This window comes from Dermacentor albipictus, chromosome 5 (assembly GCF_038994185.2).
Source record: "Dermacentor albipictus isolate Rhodes 1998 colony chromosome 5, USDA_Dalb.pri_finalv2, whole genome shotgun sequence".
Lineage (NCBI taxonomy): Eukaryota > Metazoa > Arthropoda > Arachnida > Ixodida > Ixodidae > Dermacentor > Dermacentor albipictus.
This window is the reverse complement of record NC_091825.1, coordinates 115,207,066-115,218,534: the sequence shown is the minus strand read 5'-3', so window position 1 is coordinate 115,218,534 and position 11,469 is coordinate 115,207,066. Positions and strand designations below refer to the sequence as shown.

Sequence of the window (11,469 nt, the reverse complement as noted above, 5' to 3'; positions counted from 1 at the left end):
GGTGTAATGATGTGAGCTATAGACACACGAAAACACTCATGGGTGTAGTTGTTCCTAGTGTGTAGTAACGAGCTCGTGGGAATGTTTTCACCAAACGGGCATACATAAATCCCGGCACGCACGGGCATTTTCCATTTCGATCATGTTGGAAAGCAGCCGCCGTGACTAGAAGACGGAACGGCGACTGGGCGCTCTACCGCCGCACGCCGTAGTCGATGAAATTCAGCGACTATCGCTCAGCTGGTTAAAGCACCGGTTGGAACCGGCTTACACCGGTTCCAAGCGATCAGTGGTTCAGATCTAGCAAATTTGAAGGTAAAAAAAAATAGCCGAGGCTCCAAGCAAATGAGCGTTTTCGAAAGCTAAACAGAAACCCACACGTGGAGCAGAGACATGCGGCACCGAATAGTACACGAAGCCGCATCGTCTGGAAAAAAATATGACGGGGGGGAGGGAGGAATAAAAGAAAAAAAAACATGCAGTTTCTAATTCTCATTTCAATGCTTTTATTACGAGTTGTAAACAACCAAAAACACAGATGCAGTGAGAGTTGGCTCACCAGCGTCGCTCAACATCACTTGTCGCTATATATACAGCTCTGTCAAAAGCACGCAGGCCAGTCACTAGCACTCGACCACGTGACTCTAGGGCGCGTCGTGGTGCCCGAGTGGCTCGCTGCTTTCTGCGCTGTTTTTTTTTTGTTGTTGTTGTTCCCATGCACGAGAAGGAACCAGCCCCCTGTCAGTGAATCAGCACCGGAGCAGGACAGTTAGCGTGACCCACAGGATGGCTCCCGCAAGGCCCAAGGACAGTGCTCCGGTCACGCGTTAAGTGGCCTACGTACTTATGAAAAAGATTGTAAAGCCTTCAGCTGAACTTATCCATAGCGCCAGAGCTGTGCTCTCCGGACTACCGCGGAGACATTGCAAGATATATTGAACTTGGTGTATATTTTAAGCCAGCAGCAACATTGGCCACTTGGTTACTAACTGGGTCAATTAGCCAGAAAAATAAGGATTGATTACCCTTACACTCTTCACCTGTGCACAGAGCGCTAGAGTTCGCTAGCTCGTGCAGACGTCCTTAGCTTCCTTCAAACAAATTCTGCCTCTCTCACTCTCACGCTCGGAACTTTACGTCATCTCGAGCCCACGTGGCAATGCTCGCCTGGTGCCCTCAATTGTCGTCCGCACACTTCGGAAAGCACCACCTCTCGCGTTCCAGATAAGTGCGGCTGCGGCTGCGCAACCTGCACGAAAAAAAAAGCACGATCATCAACGACACGACGCGACGTCCTACTTCTGGAGTCCGGCGTTGTAGTCGCGTTCTCCGTCTACGCCACTCTTGGCGTAGAGGAACACGTGGTCCTCGTTTACGGTGGCCTTCACCACCGGGTGCTCGCGCATGGCCTGCAGCCAGCGAGAGAAGAGCGGGAACTCGTCGGCAGCCGGCATCTTGAGCTCGGGGTATATTGCACTGTAGGCGCGGGCAGCCGGGAATGAGGGCCAGATCACGTAGTCCACCAGGCCAGGCTGGTCGCCTGCGTGTACGATCGTTCGGGTTTGTGTCCAGTCATTCGCGCCAATGGCACCTCCGGATGATGTGAGTATATACACTCCGTGCAAGTTGAAATTAGGCACCCGGTTAAGTGGTTGCTGCACTGTTCTACCTGTTTAATCGGTCTCAATAAGAAAAATAACGCGCAGGGTTCCATTCTCGCACAGCACTCCCGTAATTCTACACCGCGTGTACCTGCGCAACGCATACATGTTGTCCAGTCTGAAAGTATCCAACAACGCAACGTTGATTTGCAACACGCACAAGATAGGACTGAAGGCAAGAACGACCGAAAAACACGAAGTGCGCACAAGGTAACGAATTCTTCATACGGCAAGCAGTCCAATACCACACGATGCGGCAGCCCAGCGGCACTGGTGCTGCGCTGCTGAGCTTGAGGTCGCAGGTTCGATTCCGGCGGCAGCTGCCGCATTCCGTTTGGGGGCGAAATGAAAACGCGCTCGTGCGCCGTTAAAAAGCACCAGCTGGTCAAAATTAAACCGGGGCCACCCAGGATACTACGTGCCTCACAATCAGATCGTCGCGCGTAAAGCTCCAATATAATGCTCGATACCAGCGTACCACTGGCTTCGGATGGCAGAGCAATGTTGTTAGGGATCTCGATTGGCGAGTCACTTTGCCGCGTGACGTCGCCCAGCTGGACGCCTCACGTTTACGACGGGCATTACAGCCAATCGAATCAGCAACTATGGGACATGAAAATAACGCTTATGACAGATGCGTCATTACTTTAGTCTCGCCCACTTCTGATAGCTAAGCCAATCAACGAGCGCAGACTAATATCCCAGGAAGTTATCGAGAATATGGACCATGTGCTCGCATGATAGGACTGTGGTGCTCCGTGTATGAAAATTAAATCATAATGGAAAGCAACTTTGCTCTAACAATTCCTTGCTCTTCGGAGGAAGCCGTTTCTTGAAAACGCAAGTTCCACGCACTCGGAGTCAGAGGGCTATAACAGGCAATGTAGCATATACGTACCTCCAAAGTACGTCGTCTTCCTCTTGCCAAGCTCTTTCTCAAACATCCCAATTTTCTTGACGAAGTTGGCCCAGTGCTCTTCTTTCGATCCCCTCTTCATCGAGATGCTGCCGATCAGAGACGCACACTTCAAGTGGAATGAATGGGAAGAAACGCAATGAATGAGATGCCCTTTTTTTTTCTCTCGTATTGCAAAAGCTACTGTATTCCGACGATCTATGGAATCGCAGTTTTCAGTTGGTTTGCAGCGATGCATTAAGCTCCTCAATTTTTATCGCCAACCTCGTGTGACTGACTGAGGCCACCATATTTCAAGACCAAGAATATCTGGCCGCGTAAATCACTTTCACTCCGAAGCACGATGAAAGAGCGGGCCTTGGACTCAGACTAGCTGCTAAGCAATCACCGCTGATCAACAATAAAGCTTCATCGATCTCTCAATTCTTATTGCACGCACTACAGTTAAAAAAAAAAAGTCAGAGTGTCTTAAGGTTTACAGTGTGGTTCCTCAAGCGAGTTGCCAGGTATGTGACAAGGACCGGAGACTGGAACACCACCGGTTTTAGAAACTATTCCATCTTCACCTGCGCTTTGACTATGTCGAATAAGTGTCCAGCTTCTGTGTCTTACGTTGCGAGAGATTTCGAGGTGGCTCTTCTTAACCTGTAAAACACTATACGAGCTGTCACATGCACAATTGAATAATGGTTTGAGCGTTAGTTTCACATTAGCTTAAATGTAAAGGCCATTAGTTTGACAGTAGTGCGAAAAGGGGGAAACGAGTGTGGCAGCTTGGGAAAGGGCCTTTCGAAGCGCAAGCCGATAGCGCCATGCCTTTGAAAAAGATTCAGCGGCAGTACTCCCCATGCATCTAGCGCCGTCACATGAACGCTGGCCACCGAAAGCTTGCGTTCACTCACGGGCAATGCCACGTCCAGAAAGCTTCTGTCCAGGGCCTTGAGGTACGGATCGCTGGGCAGGAGACGCGGCTGCGGGTACGCCTCCTCCAGGTACTCGGCGATGGGCATGGAGCCGCTGATGACCTTATCGTCCTGGTAGAGCACCGGTACGGTACCCGCGGGAAGCACGTCGTAGTACCACTCGGGCCTCTTATTCAGGTTCACGTTGACCACTTCGTGGCTGAAAACGACGCGCGCGGCGTTTCAGCAGAACCAAGTTATAGGACAAGATGTAATTAATTAATTTTAGGAAATTAGAAACGTTGGCAATTATATAGTACGGGTCACTGGCATCTCCACCAACAGTGGATTGTTAAATGATCGAACAACTATACAACATGCAGTGATGCGAATGAAATGTTCCGCAATAGAGAACTCTTCGCAAACGTCCCGAAGCAGTCAATATATGCTTCCTGCAGAGTGCCGAAACCCCTGGGCCAACTTTACTTTTCCTCCACCATCGTGAACGTATAGATGTGCGGGCGAGCTCAGGCCGCACGTAGGAAGTTTGTTGGCCGCGCGGGTTTTGCTACATTACAGGCCGTGATCACCGCCCGCTCGTATTTCCACACTAACTGTAACAGTTAATTGCAGTTAAAAGAAATGCGTATAGTATAGTATAGTATAGTATAGTATAGTATAGTATAGTATAGTATAGTATAGTATAGTATAGTATAGTATAGTATAGTATAGTAATCCATTTTTCACACTCATGCGCGTCAGCGCTGACACGAGATACGCGTCACTCGCCGAAAGCCGTGTATATAGGCGACAGCAGACCACGTTTCTTGAGGCAAGGATGATGTCTAATAGACGTGCAGCGGTACCTGCGACAAGCTGACCCGATCGCGTGGCCGAACACTCTATAGCGCTTGCGAGGCCACTTCGGCAATGCTAGATGACGGGGACATAAGATAATCGCAGCATGCCGCACTTCTTTCTGTATTCGTGTGATTTGCTCTGATGGAATGTCAAACAACGCAAGACTGCAGAACATGAAAAGTTGCAACGTCCTGCAGTAAAGGAATCCTTCCCGTCATCGCTTTTATATTGTAGCACAGTCAAAGACGCCTTTGTGGCGCAAGCGATGGAACGCGCCAAAATGCTACTGATCCTGCTGTGGCGAACCAAGCTTTCGTTCGCGGGGAGATGTTACGTACAGCGAAAACGCTGTGCGTGTATCTCAGAACACCGCAGCAAACTCAACGATACCCGTAGCATGCAGAGCCCGCGCGCCAGCCGTCACGATGGTGGAGGAAAGTCAATGCAGACCCAGGGTTGTCAACGTTAGGCAAGAGGTCCGTGAAAAAATCCGCACGTTCTACGGTTTCTGCGATTGCACAGGAGTCAATCAAGTCAATACAACAAAATGAATAAGCAAATAAAGAAACACGAAGGACGTGCTAAGATGACGACACATAGATAAAATATAAGTTTCACGAGAGACGGTTATTCAGGCTTTTGGAGCAGGACGCTGTAATGACGCGTTACTTCACAGCCCGAATAATTTTTTCTATATTTTTTTTTCTATACACTGAAAATACGATCATCGAGGCGACTCGCTGCTGGCCACAAAGCCACATCTTTGCTGCTGAAACTTATGACAGCTTATGGGAACGTGTTCTACGAAAACTGGTATGGCGGGTCTCTTATTGCGGATAGCGGTTCTCCGGAACACAAACTGCATCTCACGCACGCAACGAACTCGCGCACAAACTCATACACGCGCCCACACACGACACGCTGAGTATTTCAGCAGGCGTTTCTGAATATCGAAAGCCGCCATTTCGCCTGCGCACCATGCAGGCGGGAAAAATGGCACGTTTTGTGAGAAGCGTAAAGGATGCTGCCGAAGGAGTCGCGGACCCACGCACTGGACACCAGAATTAACCATCATTACTTTTCTTGATCTGGTCCTGCCACTTACCGTAAATGTCGATTACGAGATCAGAGTGTGCCAACTATATATATATATATATAGTTATGGCTGAGGAAATCACGCTGGCCGCGGTAGTGAAATGAAGAAGAGTACGACGTACGTTGAATAAGCGCAGTATATGTGACTGACCTTTCGGCTGGTGGACCAGCCTTTCTTTTGTCAAAGCTTGTTAGCTTTTCAAATCACGTTGACAAAGGCTGGCCCACCAGCCGAAACGTCAGTCAAATATACTGCGCTTATTTAACGCACGTCGTACTCTTCCTTCATTATATATATATATATATCGGGGTCGTACTCTTCCTTCATTATATATATATATATATATATATATATATATATATATATATATATATATATACAGTGAAAGCTCGTTAATTCGAACTTCAATAATTCGAATTTATGGATAATTCGAACTGTACGATTTGGTCCGGCCAAGCTCCACAGAAGTCTATGTATAAAAACGTCCTTTAATTCGAACGCGAGAAGGTTCCCTCACGGATAATTCGAACTACGCTCGCCTGGCACACGGCCAGAGAAACGCGCTTACTGCCTACACACAAGCCTGTATTGCCTCCGAAACGGAGAGAATGGCGAGAGAAGGCAAAATCGGAAAAAAATCTAACCGACGCGGGGTCAGCCAGAAGGCAGCGGCGACTGCCGCCTCTTCGTTCTACGTAACCTCCGAGACTTTTTGCCCGTTTCGAATCTCGGAGGCTTTGCAAATCTTGTACAGCTGCTAATGTTGTGTGGAGATGGCAGGGCAAACGCCAAAACACAGCTAATAAAGTACGTCGCAGCTGCGCTTGCAATCAAGAACCAACGAATCAGGGCCTTCGCCACCTTCACATGTTCAGCGTCTTTGCCTCGGCAGTCTTCATTGGTTGTGCACCTCTGTTTTCAGCTTAAGAGGTATCGGCCGTCGTGATTCATTGTGATGGTGTTAAGCCTCGGCTAACGTTCGTTTCGGTGGACATCGGTGGTGTGGCACAGTCGCACCCAGAGCTTCGACTTGAAGATGGCGTGTACCCGCGGCACACGCCATCACTTTCTGACACGCCAAGTTTCTGACATGCCCTACTGCTTCCAAATCGCAGTGTACTGTTGCTCTTCCAATACAGGCTTCACTTTCGTTAGTTCGAACTTTCGTTAATTCGAACTGAAGCGGCTTCCCCTTACGGTTCGAATTAACGAGCTTTTACTGTATATATATATGGTGTGCAAACACCGGTCAGGTGACATGAAAGTGGAGATAATTCCGGCTGAAACTTGCCCTTAGCTACTCGCGACTGGGTCGAGGAACCCTTAATGCATGGCGGATGACTATACGACAACCTTGATTACGGTCCTGAAGAACAAAAAAGGCTCCGCGTTCGCTCCTAGGCCGTAAAATAGCCGACCGCCGTTCTGCTATCGCGCTAAGGCGATTACAACGAGAGGCTATATATATATCGGGGTCTATCAGCGCTCTTCCACGCGCTCGGTATGTTTTTTCGACAAGTGCAGGAGCGTCGGATTAGCCTCGTGGCTTCACCACCAGTGAGTTGAGTGGAGTTGAGTGGAGTTGTGTTGAGTTGTGTTGAGTTGTGTTGAGTTGTGTTGAGTTGTGTTGAGTTGTGTTGAGTTGTGTTGAGTTGTGTTGAGTTGTGTTGTGTTGTGTTGTGTTGAGTTGTGTTGAGTTGTGTTGAGTTGTGTTGAGTTGTGTTGAGTTGTGTTGAGTTGAGTTGAGTTGAGTTGTTGTAGGCTACTGGTGGGATTAGCCTTGCAGTTGCTGCCGGCAATTGCTCCACCGTAGCGACACTTAAAATAATTAAATCACGGAATCCGACACAGACATCGCAATTACAAATGTTCACTCCTCAGTTCACCATGTGGAAGCCAAATCCGTGTCCTGTAGGTAATTTAACGGAAGGCGGGAGACCTCCTTCCTACACAACCGGTTCCCGCGCGGGAAAACTATGTCCTGAAGCGAACTGTGAGGAAGTCCTGTGTTCTTGAGGGACCCGAATAACACCCTCCTTTCCGCGTTATACACAGTACAGCACATTAGATAATGTGCTATGTCACCGCACGCACCACACGTTGAACATAATGGTAAGACCACCCGTGAGGTGAAATTCGCATCAGCTGTCAGCCTATATACTCACTCCAGACCCTTGGCGTTGAGCATGAGGAGCGCCCGCTGCGCGTACGGACAGAACCTCATGCTGTATAGCCGCAGTTTGCCCGGGACCAGGGGCGGTAGCTTCGAGCCTGCACGGAATCAATAAGCAGTTGAGAGAGAGAGCGAGAAAGAAAGAATTAGATGAGAAAGGCAGGGAGGTTAACCGAACACAAGCATTCAAGTGGCTACACTGCACTGGGAAAGGAGTAAACAGAAAGATAAAGGAATGCACGCAGAGAGAGAGAGAGAGTATACACACGTACACGCAATAAAGAAAGCGGGAGTGTCAGAGTCGTTCAACTATAGGTCAACTGAACGAGGAAACTTCACCGGCGCCTTCGCCGCCTTCTGCATGGTGCGAGTGTCCTTCGTTTCCTGGCAGAACACCGGGCGAAAAACCCGGCTTTCGCCCGATATGAAAATCGGGCCAAAGCCGATTTCTTCCCAATGTTCCGCCCTTCCATAGAGAGTAAAAATAAAATGCCGGCATTTAAGGTATGCATCGTCTCTGTGCCAACAGCCTGCGTTCGATCCGAACGAGGCAATCTCACTCGACCCTATAGAGCTGCGACTCTGGGGCGTCCGCGGGGAAGGAAGACAAATGCTCCGCTGAGTTACGTCAGTACTGTTGTACATTCTCCGAAGAATCAGTTTATACAAAAAGCTTAAAGAAATTCAGCAGCGATTTAGCGGTAAATATGACAAATGCCTTGACACCACGTGGCACCTGTCTGAAGTCCCAGATCCATGATTTCAACCGCGTTCGCAACATTGCGAAGTGTTGTTCAGGAGCTCACTCGACAGAGGAGCGAAGTGCAACTGACGGTGTACACACACACACACACACACACACACACACACACACACACACACACACACACACACACACACACACACACACACACACACACACACACACACACACACACACACACACACACACACACACACACACACACACTTCTAAGCTCTCGCATTCTCGCTCTACCTCTGCCACGTGACCGGCTTCTCACACTTTGCACAGGCACCCATTTTTCGACTATGACGCCCCTAATGTTAACACATTCAAATATCTGCAGCCAGAACGGAGCGCTGAGGGAATCACTCACTCGCTGGCCTGCTGGCAGATCGCCACGAACCATCCCGGCCGCATTTCGATGGGGTGCGAAATACAAAAACGCCGGTGTGCCTTGCATTGGGCGCACGTTAAAGATCCCCAGGAGGTCAAAATTTCCCCGAGTCCCCCACTACGGCGAGCCTCAATCAAGTCGCGGTTTTGGCACGTGAAACCCCACAATCTCTCAGGTCGCCACCTCCCGTAACCTCAACCTATAGCGAACACTGTGCTAACGATGCACTGCGTTGCGGACGGTAGCTGCGACGTTGAGGGGACGTTTTTCCAACTAAGGTATGTTCAGAGGCCTGAAAGGCATGGGATAGACACAGAAAAAAAAATGCAAATGATAATGCACATCAAGAGGAGCTATTAAGAAAACCATCACACCTTTCCGATAGGAAAACATGTATATTTGTTATTTTTGTTTGTGTGTACTTTAAATAAGTCTTAATTTTAACCAATGCCTGCGCTCGGGGATATGAGTAGATAAGTTCGTCCCACGACTTGCGAACAGCTGCTTTGTCATTTGTTCCTATGAGTGATTTCGCATCTTTAGTTAAGACGTTTGTGCCCACAAGGATCGAAATCATTGCCTGTGTTAATCGTTTACGAAAGTTACAAGGAAAATGCCAAACTTTGGGCTGCCAGACAAGAAGCCCAACTTCCGCCCCGCTTTCCTTCTGCTGCTGATTCATAGGATGTGTGTATGCGTTTCGCGGAGAGAACTGCCATGTAATAATGCACCCAGACGTGATACCAAAACGCATCCACCGCAAAATGACACCTTTGTGAGAATTTTGAACACGAGTAATCCAGCGGCTTAACTTGGACATATTTTTTATACCTGCGTCTCCTATTTCCGTAAAATTTGGTAGAATGGACAATCGGTACAATGCTACAAACTGCGGGTACAGTTGTTGCTAGCTGGGCTTACTGCACGAAGGTTTTTTGCACTGCGGTTCTATCTAAATGCAGGCGCCTCGACCGAGCATAGAACCCGCAACCTCGCGCTTAATCCACCGCGCCACGGAGAAAGAAAGTATTGCTGCCCCAGCACCGCGGCGAGTGCGTCTTCAGTTTCAAATGAACCGCGCGACCACTTGCGCTCAGGATTTTCATGAATCACCACTAGATGGCAACACCGCACCGCGGACCGCTGTACAATGTAAAGCACAGGACCGAAGCAAGCTAGGATGACCTGGGTGACCACGTGACCCGGTGTCTCCTTTTTACAGATGTGCTGTGGTTAGATTTGTTTTCTTTTCTCTCTGTTTTTACTGTAGCCTACATACAGCACGGAATAGAGAAGTCCAATTTGTATCCGGGTTTTCGATTTCTAAGCAAGCGTTACGTGCGGTTCGGGAGGTGAGAGGCCAAGCCGGATTGACTGGTCGTGGAAGGTTCAAGGGAGCGTGAGTGCACCAGCAAACGTGCCTTCACAGCACCGTGACAAAGCCACAGCGTATCCACATCGGCGACCACATGGATGTTGGCATTCACTCCGACACGGCGCATTTCCGAGCCTGCCCATGTTTCCGCGCTACGGTACAAGCAGCAGGATCCCGCCCAGTTTTGCAACACAATAAAATGTTTGCACTCTTCTGGGCTTGTGCTGTCTCGACAATAATCGTCATGCGGCTTTCTTGCGTTTCCTTTCTTGAAAACTCGGCGCTCCCCATAGAATGCTACGTCACGCTGATGACTTGCACGTCGATAATGGCCGGCAAGTACCGGGAGCGCAGCGTTAAAGAAACGAAACGTGCGCAAGGCAGATTACGATGAGCGTTGTGGGTCGGAAGAAGCCTTAAAGGGCGCAAATACCTTTTTTAAGAGTGTATGCAGGCGCGCGCGTATGTCGGCGCAGGCGCGACAAATAGGCCTCGGGTCGCTCTCGGCTAAACGAACACTCGTCCTTGGCTGTTAAGCGCCTGCCGCGTTTGGCAACGTACGAGTACAAATGAGCGCGCTAGCCCGACTCGCAATATCAAACCATCTTTTCTGCGAACTGCAGCCGAGGTTATAACAGAAACCAAGCGACTCACCGGTTTCCAGTGACCACGCGTTCATGTTGCGGCCGAGAAGAGCGACGACCACCGGCTGCGGTATCCGGGCAAATGCGAAAATGAGCGGCACCCGCGAACTTGACACGGCGAGGATGCAGTAACACGACGCCCGCCCTACCCCGAGGCGAGTGAGTTCTGCCGGATGGCGGCTTGAAAACAGCGCCAACACATGCGGCCTCCGATGCTGAGAGGAGGAGGCAGCGGCACGGGACACAGCGCTGCCCGTTGAAGCCAGACAGGAAAGGGAAGTGGCTGCGCAGGTGCAGCTGAAGCAACGCAAAAACAAAGCATCGAGGACGCGAAGCGCTGAATAAACGAACATTAAAAGAAAAAAAAAAGGATGTGCAGACTAGTGGCATTCCTACAGGGCAGCACAGCGGACGCCTGCCTTGTGGCGCTTGTACCCACTACGGTGGAGAAAACTTTAAAGAGAAAGTACGGCAGGCTAAGGTAGAAATCTTTAGATAATTAGGAAACATAGCATAACTTATTGAGAATTATATATATGATAATATATAGTTATACATAAACGAGAGGAAAACGGGGTTAACCGAGGGGTCCGATCATATCATAAGAAGCCAACAGACAAAGACACCAAAGACAACACAGGGGAAATTACTTGTACTAACGAATTGAAATAAAGAAATTATAAATTAATGGAACTGAAAGTG

General features: G+C 49.2%; 1 protein-coding gene across 1 annotated transcript; it reads right to left on the bottom strand.

The window, feature by feature from the left end:
* Positions 1-482: 482 nt before the first annotated feature.
* Positions 483-11,051, bottom strand: LOC135920547 (glutathione S-transferase omega-1-like). Its single transcript, XM_065454856.2, has 5 exons — positions 10,778-11,051; positions 7,602-7,707; positions 3,480-3,699; positions 2,560-2,686; positions 483-1,540 (listed from the first exon to the last, which is right to left on the bottom strand). Exons 1-5 carry the CDS (start codon positions 10,800-10,802, stop codon positions 1,296-1,298), a joined length of 723 nt encoding a protein of 240 aa, XP_065310928.1. The 5' UTR covers positions 10,803-11,051; the 3' UTR covers positions 483-1,295.
* Between the last annotated feature and the right edge of the window lie 418 nt (positions 11,052-11,469).